At 40.0% G+C, this 20,056-nt stretch overlaps 1 protein-coding gene across 9 annotated transcripts in view; it reads left to right on the plus strand.

Moving 5' to 3' along the window:
- The first annotated feature begins 13,519 nt into the window (after window positions 1-13,519).
- The window catches only part of PRDM5 (PR/SET domain 5), an 81,705-nt gene continuing 75,168 nt past the window's right edge, over window positions 13,520-20,056 (plus strand). For 5 of the 9 annotated variants that reach the window (XR_014945897.1, XR_014945899.1, XM_085546924.1 and 2 more), the window contains exon 1: window positions 18,559-18,765. Coding sequence is in view for 3 of the 9 variants with exons in the window: in XM_085546924.1 (XP_085403050.1) it covers window positions 18,673-18,765 (93 nt within the window). In the remaining 6 variants the exon portion in view is untranslated. Of the gene's footprint in view, window positions 13,540-18,558; window positions 18,766-20,056 lie in introns of those variants that run through there. The other 4 variants (XR_014945898.1, XM_085546926.1, XM_015861932.2 and 1 more) reach the window with 2 other exon arrangements.

A 20,056-nucleotide genomic window follows, 5' to 3' on the forward strand; every position in this document is an offset into this window, starting at 1 on the left:
GAGAAAACAGAGTTAGACACAGAAGAGGCAGGCTGCGACTTGAATTCAATTCAGTTAGCACACACTTATTTTTTATTGTTTTTCATCTTTCGGAGCAAGGTGGCCAAAGTCCAGGTGAAGGAATTATTACTGATGTTACAGAGAGAGAGATTAAAGTCTGTGAGAGAGCCATTGGAAGAGGGGCATTTGTGACATGCTCTGCGTCTGCTCAGATAGGATCGCTGGAGGAAAGGGACAGCATGGAAGAACTTTGTCCCATATAAAAAAGGGTCCCATTTTGTCATGGTTGCAAGTACTTGTGATGTATAGCATTCCTTAGAGGTTCACGGCCTGAGTTGGAGCAAGCATACCATTCAAACAAACAACTCACCAGAGAGCCAGACATTATTTTTGTTAGATTATCATTGAAAACATTTGCTTTCTGAATGCTGCTGATCTTGACCACAGCAATAGTAAATGGAGAAGATTTTTTTCCATTGACAAGAATGGTAGTGCTAAGAAAAAAAATAAAAGAGTAATTTAAAACGCAGTTATTTCCATTGTGTAAATGTTTTTAAGTGTCTGGATCTCATCTTTTCTACATTTTCTTATTTATTTGTTTTTTCACATGTCACCTTCACTGAGTCAGATACTTGTATAGAGCTGCTTAATGGGAAACACACTTCTCAGAAGCAGCTAGAGCAACCCTGTTTCAAGTGGCTAAGAGCAGGATATACACTGCATCACTCCTGATACTATAGTGTGGTTCAGGGCCTCAGGACAGGTAACAGAAACTTTTTTTCTTTACTCATGGTACACATCAGCGCAAACTGCAGGGTGCAGTACTTAGGCAGTGAACGTTGGCTCTCTTCCTCAGGTGTCTGTCAGACTTTCCTGACTATGAAGTCCCCTTGGGAGTCTGATAACACACTTAAAGAAACTAGGGGATGGGGAGGAAGAATCAAAGAGAAAGAGACCAATACCTGCAGAAAGCACATCTCAGGCTTCTCACAGGAGAGACAAAAGCTCGATCCCTCTGGAGGTGCTCTTCCCTTTTCCTTTGCTTCTTAGTGCTGAGCTCTTCAAGCTTTCCCTTCTGCTGTCCCCAGCAATTTCAATCTGCACACCATGAGGCAGCAGCAATGTTTCATGGCTGCACAAGCTCCTGCCTCATTCCATATGCAGTTTGTTGTTGCAATTCTTGAATGTGCAAATGCTCTATTATAAAGTCTGACAAGAAAAAAAGCTGTTGTGTTTGATTATGTAATAAACCTAATAATTGAAATTTAGATTTCCCTAGAGACAGTCTCTCCTCCTCATTCAAAAACATCTGTGATCTCTTAAACTGGATTATGGTAACAGGATGCAGGTGAGCAGTCACTATAGGTAGGAATCCCTCAAGGACCAGTCTGATACCAGTATCGACTCATTAGTTGCAAAGGATATACTTTTCCCACCTTTCACTATCCAAAAAGCCAGTGAATCCTTCACGTAAAGGCAACACTTGTGCTGCTGTAAGCTTGACATTAGTGCCATTATTTCTTTATTTGCTTATTTATTTATTTATGTCAGGGAATGGTACTCCTTCCATTGATATATTACAGTATTCACTTCAAAAAGTGCATTTTGCAGCCATTCTAGCTCCATTTGTTCCATTTTCCCATATTTCTCTGTTGCTTATTCACCCAGTTTACTTGGCATTTCTGCCTTTCTTGTCACTTCTGTTCACAAAATGAACAAAATGAAAAATTTCCCCAAAATGCATTTGTCTTCTATATCTGAGTGCTACATTTTCAAAGAAAAATGTCACCATATTTAGTTTTTCTCCCTCTGGAATTCTTCTTTTCCCAAACTAGCTTTATTTTTTCTGGAAGAAACTGAGATCATACAAGTATTGCATTCACTGATCATCCCGTTGTTATTCAGGTCTTAATGAAGTCAATTGGATCTGAAAGAGGCCTGAGGGATGAGGTTCTCCTTTTAAAGGATGGAATGGAAGGGCACCAGAATCTGTATGGAAAAAACAACCACTGCCCTTAAGTGGGAGGTGTCCAAGGTGGATTTTAAAGTTGAACAGGTACCTGACGGGTAAGTTTTAGGATGAGTATTTGTGGTTTTTTTAAGCACCAGGTTTGAATGGTGATAAAATTGAAACATGAGCTTGGAAACAGAGGGTTGAGTGGAGTTTGGTATGTATGTCTCACTGAGAACAAATGCTGTACTGGGGTCTGTAGCTGAGGAACATGCAGGACTATGGGGAAGCAGTGCATGGTGGCCCACACTGATGGCAGCTCCTCATAAAGGCGTATCGGATTACTGTGACTTCAGAGTTATTTAAGAACTAAGGACACATTTCAATAAAGCAAATTGCTTTCACTTGCTTGTGTTGAGTAGAACCCTTGAGGCTTAAAGCTGGCCTACACTATAAAAAACTTGTACCATAGGTTAAAGGATCAGCACTGTCAAATATTGCGCCTTTATTAGCACACCATTGATCTTTGACAGAGTCTTAGGCACAGTCACTTCCCACCTGCCATCGCCTGCCCCATGTGGCAGTGTTACAGACACCGCCTTCTCTGTTTTCCACAAGTGGTACTCATTTTTATCTTATCTTGTAAAAAAAATACTGCTACTAATAAAATCAGCAGCAGACCTCGTACTTGTGAGTGCAGCATTTAGTTCCAAATTCAGACTGTCACACAGTGATGCTAATCTGGCCAACGGTCCTGCTCAGGTTTTAAAGCCACTTTCAACAACCATTTCAGGTTACAGAGTTACTCCAGGGGGAGCTGCCTTTTACATCTCAGATAACAGAATTCAAACCCCCAGTTTAGATGCAGGTGTGTATATCATCATCCTGCTTATCCAGCACCAGTAACATAATGGTTGAAAAGTTAGAAATGCAAGCTCATTTCCCAGAGAAATAAACAAACTCAATCTTGGCACAGTGCATGAAATTAGTAAACATAGAAACTTTGCTGGGCTGCTGGGTTTTGGTCCAGAGGACTATTCTCAGAGCAGTTTGGCAGTTTCCCCTGGTGCTTTCATTGACTTTATTAGTAGCTACCTGGTGCAATTTGTGTCAGCTGGGTCCCTTTATATAACACAGTGCTCTGTGGCTGTAGTGGGACCTGCTGTGGCTAGAAGTCAGCAGAGGGTTCTTCTAAGCAGATCCCAGATCAAGACTTGGGCTTTAAAATATGAGGGTCTCTAGAGAGTACAAGGACATTGTGGACTGACAGCATTTGATAGATAATGTGTGTAGTAAATTGAAGTTATTTCTTTGGCCAAGAATTTATTTTAATATTTGAGAAAGAGAGGGTGTTTGGCTTTTTTCTTCCCAGTTGTAATCTGTGTTCTTCTTAACCACAAACTAATTGCTTGCAGTGGAGTAAAGCAAACCATTTAACTCTTATTTTCACTCATTTCTGTTTTCCAATTTCAACATACAAGCATTCTTGCGGGCCTGAGCTAAAATGTACAGATAAAGTCTCAGCATATGCAAAGAAAATATTTGGTAAGATTCTGGATGCCAAAGTGCACATAAGTTCTTTCCCTGGTGCAGAAAGTTAGGAAGGATAGGAATATTTCAGTGATATTAACATTTTCTTTTATGTCCTCTTCCATTTCATAATGTTTGGTATCAATAAAAAGGCCTCCTGGCATTCCAGTGGTTACAGGAGTTTAGAGGAATGTGAAAGTTTTTTCTTGTGTATTATATGCCTTTTATTTTATTTTACCCTTAAATTCTTGCCTCTTGTTTTCACTCAAACACTCCTGCTTAGAAAGTGCAATGGAATAGGATGTACAGTTTTGGTCAATGAAGCAACTGAGAACAATTTAACTTCCTCTTCTGGGAAGCAAGTCCTGATATTGCTAAAATACACAGGGCTATGACATGTCAATGGTCATTGACTGAGGCTATGGAAACCTGAGGAATACCTGTAAGAACTCCTTTCTCTGCCAGCCTTCCCTCTTACACAGATATTTTATTGTGGTGTGGGTATATAATAAAACTACACTGAAGAATATGGCTTTTTTCCATCTGCTTCTGCCTCACAGAATTTCACTGATTTGTGCACCTGCATCCAGTACAAGTCCATAGGGAAAAGTCAACCTCTTCCTCAGGATGTGCAGCTCCACCTCACCTCCAGGAGCATGTAGCTGGGCTCCATTACCAACCCGCTGTTACAGCCAAGTGACCTTGCTTCCTTTAAGAAGCCTTCTAACATGAGCAGGAAAGGACACCACTCCTGCCTCGGAGGTAAGATAAGAGTAAGTTTGTAGAGGTACTGTTCATTGGTTGTGCTTGACATGAAAGTTTTTCAGTTTATGAAAATTAAACTATCGTATCTGCTTAATACTTGTCAAGGGGAAAAGGGAAGTCTTCCTCTGCTCTCTGAGAAAGCAGTGAACAAACCATTAGTAGAAGCATGCCTTGATTATTTAATGGCAAAGCTGTTAAATAAAAATACACCGTGCTGTTCTAAACCTGGCATTATCCTATTTTTTTTCTTTTTTTTTTTTTTTTTGTTTTTCCTTTTCCCATACTTTGTTGATGCTTACAGTACTCTAATCCCTACTTGAATTCCCTATCTCCCTGCTTTCAAGATGCTCTTTGACAAAAATTGCATTCTCTTGTTGAGCTACTGCGGCTGTTTCTGGCTGTTTGTTCTATGTGTAAAGGAGAAGCTAGAGTTTTCATATCACTTTCATACTACAGTTTTTCCCCAGTAATGTTTTTGAAGAGTTTGTTGTCTTTGAGTATGATATGGGTTTTGGATCCTAAGCCTGTTTGGAGTTTCAGTGAAGCTGTGTAAATTTAAGATAGCAACTGGTACGATTCAGAGTTGGTTTAGTCTCCTAAACAAGTGTCTAGACTGGTTTATAAGCTTGTGTTATTAACTGGATTGGAGATGCAAATTCTCCATTTCAGCTGTTCAGTGGTTCTAAATCCTTTGTTTTAGAAGAATGCTTTTAAGGCTTGTCTAGGTCTGCATAATTGGTTAGCTTGCATGAGCAATTAATGCTGCCATCATGGTATGCAGGACCCCTGTCTCAGTACAGTACTTCTTTAAAACCATTTGTTTTAAAGGAAAAATGTTTTGAAGTGCAAGTTCAAGTGAACAGACAACTGGCTGCATTTGAAAACCTATTTGTGATGTTTCTTTCCAGTACAACTTGCTCTTTAACGATAAATCTCTGTCCATTTAACAAGAAAAAAAGACAACAATTTATCTCATATTACTATTGTGATTGAATAATGAATGTACAGCTGGCATTCTGCTCTTGCAATCAATATGTATCTTGAAAGTCTACTGAATTATGGTATATTTCTGCCTGCTGAAAACTGTAGAGCTAAGATACTTTTTGAGGTAGATAAATGTTTATCATGCGCTTCAAAAAGGGATCCTCTCCTTTGAAAGCTTCTAATTGAGCACAAATACTAAGAAAAACTGAACGAGAACAGGTGTGAATCTTGTGTGAAATTGTCACTTTCTATTTGAAAGTTGAGTGTGGTCCTTGCTTTTGTTCTTTCCTGGAATTAGATCTTTTTCCCCAGGACAGAGAAGACGAGTTAATGTTCTGAGGATTCAAGGAAGAAAACTCTGCTGAGTGTAAGCAGGACTTGCACATAGGCCGTGGGCACTCTGGCTACTTTTTCCTCTCACACATCCACGTGTATGCCAGCTGCAGTCTGTCCCTATTATTATTACTGTGTTCATTCTCCTCAACTGCCTATTGCACATCTGGGGAGCTGAATAGGAAATAAATACAAAAACATTACTTTAAGGGTTTGGTTTTTTTTTTTTTTTTTTTTTGCATAGCATTATAATTAGAAGCTGGAGGCATACATTTCTCTCCATAGTTTAGCAGTGAGGCATTGTTCCTCATTTTCTCTTTTCATGAGTTCTATATCTTTGTAGCCATTCTATAACAGAACAAAAGATTGCTTTAATGGGTGACATATTTAAAACTAATGGGTAGGTACACTGAGCTAGCATATATACTGTGCTGTTCTAAAGAGCTAGTATAGCCTGCCTTGAGAGCAGGAGAGGCTGCAGGCTGCCTGCAGATGTTGACCGGACAGACAAGTTGCTCATGAGTGATTCCATTATGTTTCCTCAGATCCCTTTCTGAGTAATGTTGGGCAACTGCTCTTAACCTCTAATGGCTTCCTTATGTTCTTTCACCCTCCTTTGTTCAAATGGTGTAGCTGGCTGCAGAGGAGGACAACACATGACAATGGTGAGTGCAATACAGTTAGCAGGCAGATGATGCGTGACAGTGTATAGACAATGCACTGGTTCTGTTTCTCTGTAATTGGTGACTGAGTGCTGGGTAATTTGGCTCATGCCCTCATCAGAGAGGGTGGAACAGGCCCAAATGACATGAAGAAAATACAATGCCTGCTGCTTTGGTTTGAGCAGTATATTGAAGTGAGTTACAAGTTTCCGGATTCCATTCAGTTGCAGGTTACTTGTTATTATCGACTGTCAAAGCTCCTTCTCTCATTGTGCTTGGGGTATTAGATCATTTTCCTCCAGCCTAGTGTACTCAGTGTTATAGCTGATTGTGTAATTACACAGCCTAGCATTCACAGCATGTTTTGTAGGGCACTCTGCCTGGAGGTTTTGATCAGCCGCTCCTACTTTAGGTAAAGGATGAGAGAAGTGGGAAAGACTGGAAAGTTATGACATGCTTTTTACCAGATCCTCAGACTGATTTTATATCAGAGTATGAGGGAAGTACTTCTGAGATCATTGCTGTTTCTGGTATAAGTACGTGTACATAGCACGAGAAATTGTCACTCAATCTCCCTTCTCCGAGAAGTAGAGTGATAAATGCATTACTAATATGCTGCACATAGTAGATGATTATTGTCATGATGAAGTGAAATACTACAATACCTTCATTCATGGAAGAAAATAATAAGTCCTGACCAGGACTCTGTGGTAAGTCTATCAGGGTATCTTCCCTCAGTTGATATGCCCTGGCAGCCAAAATGGCTGACAGTACCGTGGGGCGCATCAGGCAAATTTGGGTGCCAATGTGTGAGAAGGACCTGAAGCTATTAGAGAGCGTCCATAGGAGGGCTATGAATATGGGAAAGGGTCTGGAGGGCAAAGTGGCTGAGGTCTCTTGGTTTATTCAGCCCAGAGCAGGGGAGACTGAGAAGAGGCATCATATTAGCCTACATCTCCTCACAAGGAACAGAAGGGCAGTGCTGAGCTCTGCTCTCTGGTGACAGTGACAAGACCCAAGGGAACGGCATGGAGCTGTGTTGAGGAAAAGAGGTTGGGTGTTAGACAAAGGTTCTTCACCAGAAGGCAGTGGGCACAGCTCTGAGCCACCAGAGTTCAAGCAGTGATTGGATAGTGCTCTCAAGTGTTGGATTTGAGTTTTGGGTTGTCCTGTGTAGGTAGGAGTTGATGATCCTTGTGGACCATTTCCAGTTCGGATATTCTGTGATTCTCTGAAACCTCAGGTTTTCATCAGGCAAACCTTTTACAGCAAAAACAAGAAAGAAAAGACAAACAAGACATGGGGAAGGGCTTCTAAACAAGTCTCCTGCTGCTACTTTTGTCTTTGCTTCAAGCTTTGGTTTCACTCAGCTCTGTGGCTTTTGCAATTGAAGCAGACTGTTTCCTTCAGTCTCTATCATTTTTTTTTCCTTTGCTACTGGGGCTTGTTTCTAAATTCTCCTACAGCTTTCAGCCATCTCGAGAGCCTGCATTGCAACCTCCTGTCTCTTTGCTGTTTGCTTCGGAAGGATACCCAGTAGTTTTCAAACAAAGGTGCCATGCCCCTTCATCTGCAGAGACCCACTTGACTCAGCAGACTTCTTTAAAGGAAAATAATATATGTTAAAAAAATAAGTTGGATGCTGTCTATCTCAGCCCCTAACTGACTTATTTTGTTTTCCTGGAAAAAATAAGAAAAATATGCCGTGACAAATATGAAAACATGCAATATGAACATTTAGCTACTGTTATTTTGTCTTTTGAGCTAGAAAAGTGTATTAGAATATCATGAGGGAAAGACAACATCCTGCCATCCCTACCCTCTGGAAGCTCTCCTTGTTTCCAGTCTCTTCAACGACTGCCTTATTTATTGTTGTTGTTTTTGTCCAAGCTGCAGGTCTTTCCTAATTAGGAGGCATGTACATGATGAAGGGTGAAAGTTCAATACGTTTTGCATGTTTTGCATAATTCTGTTCAAATTTGGTGCTGTTGTAGTAGACCTCCTGTGCAAATACAGTTCTGCTCAACATCAGTGCTTAGATCTGGTGGTTAGTCATATGATGAGAGTCTAAGAACTAGAACATCTTTCTCTGCTGAAGTAATGTAGTTCCTACAACACTGAACATGGTTTTCATCTTATTTCTGTCCAAATCTCCCTAATGATTTCAGAGAAGTTTTTACGGTGAAATGTATGCGTCTGTAAATTAACCGCTAGTGTAACAAGAAGTTGTACAAATCTATAAAATCAAACTTTCTTGTCAGCCAGATGAACTAGTTACTTCTCAATGTGATGATAGACAATGGTGCAGAGGAGGAACATACGTGAAAGAAACAGCCACACAACAGTAAAAAGAATAGAGATGTATTTTCTTTAAATGAAAACATCTTAAACAGTGACCTTTCTGACAAACCACAGAAACACCAAACATGCAGCCTTTTTAATAATTCCATGCTGAATTTTTCCACACGCTCCCTGTAAGATTAATACAGTACAAATGTCTGCTCCTTGGACAAGGCCAGTGGTTAGTATGTGATCTCTGTCATACAAGGTATACTTAGAGTTGGCTGAGAATGTGCTGCCTTTGAATTTTGTTCAAGCAACCTCTAGTCCTACTGACCCTGGGCTGCTGTAGCACTCAGTATCATATTGTGTTTGAAAACCAGAAATGTCATGATCTATGATGCTTAGAATTCTGTTTACTTTGTGCAGTTAGTGTGACCTGAGGGAACAGTGTGACCTGGTGGGGGGCAATATTGAGAGGTGATACCACAAATTCCATAATCAGTAGCTTCTGGTTCTTACATTTCTCAAAGCAGTGCATTTCTTATGCAGAAAGAACTTCAGGTTTACTTTTATTAGTTTATTGAAACCTTTTTAATTATCACTTCTTCCTAATAGCTTCCATCATAGGGATATATTGGATCAAATAGCCATCTGGTTATTGCATGAGGGAGTTGTTATGTGACTTTAATCTGATATAACAATAACTATTAATAACAAATTTTCAAAAGCCAACCCAAGAGTATTAGTTAGATTAATTGCATTCAACCAAGCGTAGGCTATTAAGAGTTGAAATCCTTGCAATGAACAAATGTGTCATCTATGTCTGCTTAATGTTTTGCTCCCAGTCTTTTAGATTTTCCATTTTTTTTCTTATAGCTTGTATCATTGCTCAAGGTTAGTTATTATATACATCTATGCAGTAACTTTTGTAGACTATCTGGAAGCAAAGCTCTGTGAAATACTATCTCACAGTTGACAAAGTAGAATGATTGCACATTGAGAAATGATATTTTCTAAGAAAGCATGAGAAAGTATATGGAGACTGTGCTTGTGCTGTTATTTGCTGAGATCTCCATGAATAAATGTGTGCCTAAGCCTATGTGAGGAGTGGGATGGATGGGTTCCAAAAGTCACTGGTTAGACAGGTGGGACCTCAGGAACTGCGTACTGAATGCTCTGCATAGAGTGCCTACTTTCTCCTGCTCCTTGTTTAGAGTATCTTCATGCTGTAAGAATAACCTTAGAGACACAGGTCAGGTCAGACCATGTTAGTCACTCTGTAGCCTGTGACTGCGGTTGTTTTGTCCAAATGAAGTGTATTTAGCATGCAGGTTGACCATAGCTATATTGTACAACAACAGCTAACTGTGGCAACAGCATTTCATTCAGCTTTTCTGTGATAAATAATTATAGCTTGAACAGATTTCAATATAATATTGGAAAGGGCATGTTAATGTCTTGTACCTCTTGAAAGACACGCTTTTTAAATAAGATGCAGCTGCATAGTATTTTCAGTCTGTTCTCTTGCTGCTTTATGACAAAAGATGACTAACTCATTTACAGCAATACTGAGCAGTAATAACCTTGAATTTATAGGGCATCCAATGTCTAGATGCCTTAGGGTGCCTGACAGGCTATAACTTAAAGCATAGCTTCTAAAAAAGCAGTATGATTTAACACAATAGAACCGATGGAGAAACAGAAACCCTATTGTGTGATAAACAGAATGGTGTCCCACAAACAATATCAAATCCAAACTCTCTGCAGCCTGACCCAGGGGGGTGCCATTGTTTCCTCTGAAATGTCAGAGGAATGCACACTTGAGCTTAGAGAAAGCATTTTCATAGCTTCACACATGGCAAAACAGAACCAGCTACAGCTTTAGCCTGAGCTGTAGGATTTGTTGGTCTTGTTAACCCGAGATGAATATTTGGATAAGGAAGCAACGATGTGGCTGACATACTTTCAAAGTACACTCGTCTTATGTCTATGTGTCTGTACATGTATGAATTATTCTAACAAGTTTTCAATTTGCTTCTCTTTACCAATTTAATGTAGTTACTTCTTTAAAAATCAATAAGCAGTTCTTAATCCACTCTTGGAATTGACAAATGTCCCAACGTGTGGGTTTGCAGGGCTGTATCAAGCTTTGTCTGGTTCTTGGTGAAGAGCAAAAGTAGTTCCTGAAAGTGTGTTGCCTGAAATTCTTTTCCCCAATTATTCCAGACATCGCTGCATTGTGAAGCCAAGTAGACTCGTGAAGTTTAGACAGAAGGCTTTGTTTAAGTGTTGTTTGGCTCGTTTTACCATTGCTTGTAGGGAACACAGAAGTATTTATTTCTTTCCTAGTTTGGGGAGTAAAAAATGATATTATTATCTTAAATCCTTCCAGTCTTTTCAAGATTAGTAACTTCACTAAGTAACATTGAGCCACATGCAATATTTGTAACTGTATAACTTAATCTTTGAGATAAGCATGGGTTTTCTTCATTTCTCTTATTTGCATGTTTTCTATTGTACATTAGTTATTGTACAGTTGATCCTTATAGACATTGAAAACAATATCTGAAAATTATGTGCTTGATTATTAAATCTTATTACATTTTGTAGTTGGAAAGGATTTTACTCAAGGTCTAGCCTTCCATCTTGTGTAATGAAGACTTGGAAATAAGACTCCTAAAGTTAAACAAATTATCCTACTAAGTATGGTGAAAGACCATTTTGTGTACCTTTTCTTTCTGATAAAAATAGGATGGCTGTGTTCATAGTTCTCTTATTTGATATTGTGACTGTATTGAAAAAGGAAGAAATGGGCAATTAGGGAGTCTCTTGAGATGGGCAAACAGTTTCCAAACCAGCATATTTCAGACTTGTATCTATCATTTAATCCTAGTTAAATAATGCAAGAAAACAGTGTCCCTGGAAGCATGATAGCCAGGAAGTTACACATCAGAGCATCTAAAAATTTGTTTGTCTAAAGGACTGTGAAATTTTTAGATTGTGGCTATTTAAAAATGAGTATTTCTCACAAAGATTAGTAGAAGATATGAGAAAGCACAACTTAATTTTATGGAAATCAATGCTATTCAGTAGGTGTTCATAAATCAGAATAATACTTATTGAAATGAAATGCAATGCTGAGAATGTTGTTGACAACACAATCTAGTTTTTAAGATGCACAGAGAAATGGAAAAGTTGTTAATTCCAGTGAGCACTGGGTTGGTGCAAAGCCTCTAGATTGTGTTCTGTTTGTTTGTTTTTTAAACTTACTTATTTCAACAGATACCTTGCAGCTCTTTTTGTCTCTGTTTGTATGTTTTCAGCAGACTTTGATTTCTGAATATTCGAGAGAGAATTATTAAGTATCTGTGGTGTCAGATGGAAAATAATGGAGGATTACAGTTTTCAAATGGAAACACTCAAATGGAAAACTATTTACAAACATTCATCCTGCCTAATATAATGAAAAACTAATTCCTGACATTTGCTGATGTGTGTGGTAGCTTAAGTCTGAATATCCTGCACCACATGGCAGACCTCAAAGGTAGAGGTTTGTAATGAAAGTTGTCATCCATCTGCTATAAAAATATTAACAAGTCACTACAAGTTCATAGTACAGTATGGTCAGCTGTCTTCCGGCTACAGGAAAACCCAGCACAGTGTTCAGTGGCCAAACGGGAATGATGGAACTGCCACATACGATGAGTTAAATGATAAGGCATAATGCAGGTATGAAAAGAGAGCCTCAACTTCCGGCGGGGTTTGTTTGTTTGTTTGTTTTTAAACAAACAAACAAATAATTCCATAGAGTAGGAATTGGCCTTGTGACAAAATTTGTATTACTTTGAGATCCCTCAGTATTAGTTTGCAAGTAGGAGAGGAACTATGCAAATTTAAGACTTAACGCTTCCAGAAAGAGCATATGATCAGGTCAGTGCAAGGCCTAATGGGAAATAGGGTCTAAGAAAGTCTGGCCTCTAAGCTGTAGGGCATGTGTGTGAATGGTTAGCATTGAAAGAAGTAGCTTACTAGAGAGAAGCTGAATCTGGAATGTCATTTACCATTTATGAAGAGAGAAAAGCGGATCAGATCCTGAAGGGTCTGAAAGGGAAATAACAGGGTGGGTGAGATCAGTTCAGGTAGTCACACTTAAACTGAAATAGTATGCCAATTAGCTGAGGAAGACACTTTTAAGATGCTTAAGGATGTGACCCAGAAGTTCATGATTCTGCCAGTTCTTATTACTAAAGAAAACTGTGTCTTACACTAAATGTGTTGTTGTTTTCCTGACTGGAAGAAGGATTAGATAGGGAAGCAGTTTCAAGGTTGAAATGTTCACTGAATTCAAAAAATACTGAATCCTAAAAGTTCTAGAAGAACTAGTGTAGAAAATGTAAGTTGAAAAGGAAAGCAGTCCCTAAAAATGTTTCTGAAAGGAATCTTCCTCAGCAAATCAAAATACATTAGGGAAAGAATAACTTTGGTTTTTCAGATACAAACACAAAACACAGTCAGAACTGGGGAAAAAAACTGAGACACTGAGTAATGGGACTTGTCCTACTCTCAATAACCAAGTTTAATTTCTTAGGAAAGTAGGTTCTTCCATCTAAGAGACTGAGGTTTTAAGTGGTAGTATAATATATACCTTAAGCTGACAAACACAGTTTGTTCTAGGTATTTTCAGTGGCTGTGCCTGATGATTACTCACAGAAAGGGTGCCATCATCCCCAGAGCAGGGGAATGTAATAGTCTGCATGCTATTCCAATTGCCATTTTCTCAAGTAATGTGATACATGGGAAGTTGGTAATCACAGCCTGAACCTCTGATTAATCAGCTGAAGCAAGTTTCTGGTCAGCTGTGGGAGCACAGGTGAGGGTAATTCAGCTGTGCTCCCAGAAGGGGTGGAGCCTGACTCCACCCCCTCTAGACCTTATTTAAGGGCTGACCACCACCAAAGCAGTATCTCTTTGAGACTGCTCCTTGGTGGAGATTGCCTCAGTGTTTTCCAGCAGGCTGAAGACCTCTATTAGGTGAGTCTTTCCTTTAAATAACCTTTTGGATATTTATTGCCACCTCTCTTGTACCATCTTTGCATTATTGTCACTATACATCACTGTACGTGTGATTACACAAGCTGGAAGTTTCCAGAGTATTCCAATGCAAAATATGAATGAGCAAAGATCTTTTCTGACCTGGTTTGGATATTGCAGCGTAGAAAGGTTGGGAAACCATTTGCAATGAACCTATATAAACTTGTCACGAGCAGCAAGCCTTCTAGGATCTCTATCAGCTACCAGAACCAAATTCTGATATTGCTATGGGTGCTGCAACAAGCTAATATTCTAATACTTAGGATGCACAGGACTACTAAGAGGAGAAAATAGCACTTGCCTTTCTGATTTCAGTTGGTTGTGAGAGGGGCAGGAGAAGAAGGAAAGGAAAGAAATGTCAAGTAAACTTTTAAGGATAATAGCGTCCCATCTAAACCATGTGTGTCCAACCTGATAGTTTTATGATTTTTATTGTCCTCATTTTTGTGTTTTAATAGTAAGTATTAAACCTGTTTTGTTACTTATAGGCTTTAACTATAGTATGTTTTGTTTTTTTTTTATGACCCAAGACAATACCTCTTCACACAATATGGCCCAGCCTGGCCAAAATAGTGGATGCCCATAATTCTAAACAAAGGATTACCAATTAAAAACCATTCTTTCTTCTGGAGAACAGTTTTCTGTTTTTTTTTTTCCTCTAAGGTGTGGCATGCTTCAGGGGCTGGCATGCATACTTCAGGAATCTTGAAGATCATTTTGTCCTTAAATCTTTCTATTTCTTCTTAGAATATGACATGTTAACTTATTAAGTCTGACCCTTAATTAACTGTTCCTTGGGTGGAGAGAGCATCTTAACATGCTTCTGGTGTGATGTTGCAACAAGTATTAGAACTCCAGATGAATAACTTGTAATTGTTTTGTTTGTCCCAACACATGGATTTCTTCCATGGAATTCCATTTGGGACGCACCAGCCTCCATGTCTGTGTTAAAGCTTTCTCCTGAAAATACCTTATGCCTTTCACAAGGGTATTATGTAAGCAGTTCCTGAAACTGTCAGACTTTAAATCTAAGGGCTATTAGATGCCCTAGTGTTTTCTCTTAATGCTTCATGCAGTTCTAGATGAGTAACTACAGTCTAATATAGAAACTAAATATGTTTCTCTCTGTGATAGATTGCCTATGAGTAATGACCCGCTATTTGCATTTTGGGGTTGGGGTGAAGAGTGAAGTAGTGAAGTGTTTTTTTGTTTTGTTTTTGTTTTCTTTTTTCTTAATTGCTCAGCATTGCGTAGACTATGGGTATGCCATAAGAAGCTCATTAGAAAGAAAGCATCTAACCATATCTACCCTGATGTATGCACAAGTAATTCAGAAAGTAAAAAAACAGGAATACGAAATATTTGAAAGGCAATTTTGTTCAGTCAATTTTGAGTAGTTAGACTATAAGAGAACATCTATTTAGCTATTATATAAAAAGTACAGGTACTTTTATGTAAAAGTAAGACAATGAAAGATGAAATTAAGAATAGAAAACTTAAAAAGAATTAGCATTTATGTTATAAAAGTCCAAATTGGAATGTTATACCTTTTAAATAACTTAATAGATTACTTGTCCTTTGTTATTCACTGTGTTATGTGGTGCAGGTTGAAACTAAAAATGTGGTTTTGGTTTTATTTTCAATATGTTACTTCACAATGAATTGTTATACTTTGAGATATATTCCTCAGACATTTTTGGTCCCCAACAATTCATTTGATTTACTTGGTAGAAATGAACTCCAAAAAGTTTCAAAGCATTCTTCTTAGAAGTATTAGGCCAATAGAAATGGGACACAGCTGTCCCTTTGTATTTCTTTCCATATTTTTTTGCAAGTACATTTTGTAAATAGCAACTGAAGTATTCATAGCAATGTAAAACAAAAATGAAGTTATGCTATTAATACTAGGAAACAAAACATAAAGTAACAGTAGCTGTGTTAATTAAAACTGCAATGAACCAGATAAAGCAGAAACACTGCAAATTATAATAGTAACTGAGAAAGAACAATGGAACTTATCTCAAAGTCCTTTCCACAAATCCTATCCCAGTGTGACACAAATGTGTGTGTGTGTGGGGAGGGGGGAACAAAGCATAACCCTCAGTGCTCAAAGCTCATTTAGGTGGTGGTGTTAAGTTTGATGTGTCCATTTTGTAATTTTTACACCTATCTTTAAAGTTCCTGGTTGGGTTAATTTAAATGTAGTTTATGTATCTAAAATAAAAATTATTCTCACGTATGTGCTAGTGTAGTCTTATAACTGCAATCAATTATATTCCATGCAGTGAAACAGAAAATGAAAATCGTTTACATTTCCTTATAAACTCAGTGCTCCCTCAGGAAAAGGAAGGGGCTGACTGAGCTTTCCTACACCTGGATGGCTGTAGGATTTCACATTGAAAGAAAGTAAAGTTTTTAATTATTTGTATATAGTATTTGTATATAATTAATTGTATATTTGTGTATTTCAACAGCGTTAATGTTTTTTTCAATGCTCTGGATAAATTCAGGTTCTTAACTTTAGGTAAAACCAGTGTGTTTCACGTGCAGACTCCACTCTACTCTTTAACCTCTCTATAGTCCTTTTCCTAGGACTCTGCCTACAGAGAACTGTTATTTGAAATCTCATGGGATCCTATTGATACACCTTTTCTTAATTATATGAGCAAATAATTTCATATTGTGTACAAAGCTTAACTGCTTTCTTCCTATTCTTGGAACATCATCTACTGTTGTTTCGCCCAGCTGTGGCAGATCAACCTTCTTGAGTAATAACAGTATTGTCATTAAACTGGGCCAAGGACTTTCATACAAGTCTCTTACATTTTCTCTGTATGACTGTGGTTTCTGCATGTGATCTTTGTCCAAGTTGTGCACACAAACCAGTTTCTCAGGCATTGTTTTAGAACACAAGTGCCACTCACCAGTGCAGTTAAGCCACCTAGGCAATGCTGAATAGTTCCTGGCAATGGAGTTAGTTGTTTCTGTGAATGCAAACATTCCTGGACTGATTGTCACCCTGCCCTCAATTGCACCTGTCTTAGTGCAAGTGCCAAGAAAAACTATCTGAATACAAAGCAAAGAGAGAAACACCATGGCAGGTGTTTCTGAGGGAGTGGAGAGCTTGAAGATAGCAAGTCATTGTGTGTGGTGATTTAACTCTGTAAAGTACTGATAACACTTTGAAATATCAAGTACAGTGAATGTTTGGCAGTGACTTTCTGAGAAGAAATCAGTAGATCAGTGCAGATCGCAGTTCATAGGCTTTTGGTAAGAGGCTTTGGGTAATGAACACAAAGGCATACTTCTCAGTCTCAGAAAATGGCCTTTTCAGTGTGCTGACACAAATGTTTTCCATGCTTGTTTGTTCAAGCCTTTACTGAGAAAGATATCCATCTGTTTTGCACTTTCTCTTATTTGATAGTTTTTTGTATACGTGGAGAGAGCCTTAGAGGCAACCTTGCCTGGCTACTACAGACTGATGGTTCATTAGACTGAGACAGCAAAATCACTTCTGTCAGTGTAGTTATATAACATGATATGAGTTCTTCAATATGCCTTCCAACTGCTGCTAGCTATGCCAGCAAAACCTGCTGTACATGTACCTTTTTGCAGAACTGGGTTGTTTCAGAGATGACTTTGGTATGCCAGCAAGAGAATTCCTTTTGCTGGTGTATCTATCATTCTCAGCTAATAATGTTCATGACAGAGGACAACAGCAGGCTATATGCACCAAATACAAAACAGTAATTCAGAAGCATAATTCTCCACTCTTGCTGTTGATTAACAAAGTCTCTTCTCACTGGTGACAAGGGACAGGACGAGGGGAAATGGCCTCAAGCTGCGCTAGGGCAAGTTTAGGTTGGATATTAGGAAGCACTTCTTTACAGAAAGGGTAATTAAACACTGGAATAGGCTCCCCAGGGAGGTGGTTGAGTCACTGTCCCTGGCTGTGCTTAAGAGCCGTTTGGATGTGTTGCTCAGGGATATGATTTAGCAGTGGATTTTTAGAGTTAGGGTACTATGGTTAGGCTGCAGTTGGATCTTCAAGGTCTTTTCCAACCTGGGTAATTCTATGATTCTATGATGAACATACACATGTAATGATATGAGCCTTTCAATATTTCTGTCTATTCTGGGTCACTTGGAGTTTTGAGATCTCTCCCTCCATGAATTTGCATATAGGAAAAAATAGAGAAGCTGTAACGTATCACCTTTATGTTCAACAGTGTCACCTTTATGTTCAACAAGGCTGACTTTATCCTTTGCAGTGTCCTTTGTATGAACCAGAAAGGGTAATACCAACAGCATGTGAAGCTTATATGTATGGATGACTAATTAAACTCAGAAAAAAAAAAACAATCTGTAATGGTGCCAGGGCAGTTGTGGATATCCAATTTGCATGATAACATCCATAGTGCCACAAAAGGAGAGATTGTTTTGGCTTCTTTCCTATTTTTCTTAAACTGATCTATTAACTATTTTGTTTTTGTTTTGGGGCGGGGGGGGGGGGGGGGGAGGGTAGGGAAGGAAGGAATTGCTGAGGACTTCATGAAGTGAAAATAACTTCTAAAATATTCATAGTCCTTGGAAAATGGCAGAAAAGTGTGCTAATATTTTAATTTTATATGAACTAAGACAGATTGGCCTCAATTCAAGAAAGCATCCTAGCGTAGAAAAATATCAAGTTCAGCTGTGCATATGGAAGCTTTGGCACTGGATCTTCATTAAAAGATTAAGTTTTGCTGTTATTCTTAAAACTGAAACTATAGGCCTGGATACATTGTTTCCTCTTTGTTCAATGTAACAACCTATCTGGAAATGGATCCAGCCCCTCAGCGGCTCCTAACACTCAACTGATTCACGACGGTCGCTGCCCCGCCGGGCGAGCGCGCCCCCTGCCGGCGCCCCGCCGCCTCTGCCCGGCCGCGGCGGGCAGGCTCCTCCCTCCTCCTCCTTAGGAGCGGGACGAGCCCCGCACCCAGCCCCTCTTCCTGCCCCCTCCCCCGGTGCAATGGAAGTCCCCGGGAATCCTCCTTCCCGCTAGCAGGCGGCGGCCCGGCCCGGTACAAAATGCTGGGCATGTACGTGCCGGACAGGTTTGCCCTGAAGTCGTCCAAAGTGCAGGACGGGATGGGGCTCTACACGGCCCGCAGAGTGAAGAAGGTGGGTGACGGCCTGGGAGCGGCGGCGCGGCCCGGCGGGGAGCCGCTGCCACGTATCCCGGCAGAGCGGGACGGCTCAGCCCCGTTCTATCGGCGCTCAACCCACTTCCGCACGGCCGGGCTCCTTCTGCCCGGGTCCGGCCGGTGCCCGGCGGGGCGGTGTGCCTGGGCGAGCACGGGGAGCGGGACGGCCGGCCCGGCTACCTGCGGCGGCTGTGCTCAGCGGGCTGCTGCTTCCCCGGCTTGTCCCGACTTCATTTCGTGCTTCTGGGTTCGTTTAGTCCTCCCGGGGGCGGAGGTGCCCGTCTGTCGTGCGCAGGCTCCTGCCTCTTCCCAGCCGCTGCAGCCCGGCAGGCGAAGGGTTAATTCCTCGTTTTCGGAGCCGCATCCCCGGGACTGGGGAGGTTGTGATCCGCAGCTACCCGCATATCCCACCTATCTCAAACAGTCCGTGGCCCTTGGTGCTCGATGACTTAAGGGAAAAACCTTTTAATTGTTTGGAGTCCCTATTAAAACTGCTCGGTTGACACTTTTAAACAACTTGTTTCAACCGCTAGAGGCATACCTGAAGTCGTGAACCCTGCATTTCTCTGCACTTCTACTTACTTTAAATGATTTGCTTTACATCTTTAGCCAGGTTTTGGTGCTGATTTGGTTGGGAGGACTGCCAGGTCTTTGCAGTTGTCCACCAGGCTTAAACACCGTAGAGAAGGTGTTCCACATGGTTGTTCAGTCACTGTCCCTGGATGTGTTTAAGAGCCGTTTGGATGTGGTGCTCAGGGATATGATTTAGCAGAGGGTTGTTAGGGTACTATGGTTAGGCTGTAGTTAGACTTGATGATCCTCGGGGTCTTTTCCAACCTGGGTAACTCTATGATTCTCATTTCTAAGGCCTCCTTTAGGGAGAGAAAGGAGGTAGGAGGCAATCAAGGTTTTTATCAGTTGGCTTAATGTTTTCTTTTCCGCTGAGGGTCTGAACTCTGATATTAAACCTTTGGGAATTCACACACGAAGGAGAATTGTAGACTGCTATCGCACGTGCGTCCCTGGACTCTGAAATAGAATGAACTTGAGAGTGAAAGTGATCAAAATTGATGTCTGCGTGTCAGTATCAGCTGAAGGTCTGAATCCCCTTCCTTCATACTGTTTGAAATTGAACCCTTAGATCTGCATGCTGGGAAGAATAGCTCTTTTTTCTTGCTAGAGCTGCTCTGTATTGCTTTTGAAGTTCCTGTTATGGACTTGGTTTTTGTTTGGCATCGAATCCACTGTGCTTTTATAATTTTACCAAC

This window comes from Coturnix japonica, chromosome 4 (genome assembly GCF_054131305.1).
Source record: "Coturnix japonica strain WE chromosome 4, WE-NBRP24, whole genome shotgun sequence".
Lineage (NCBI taxonomy): Eukaryota > Metazoa > Chordata > Aves > Galliformes > Phasianidae > Coturnix > Coturnix japonica.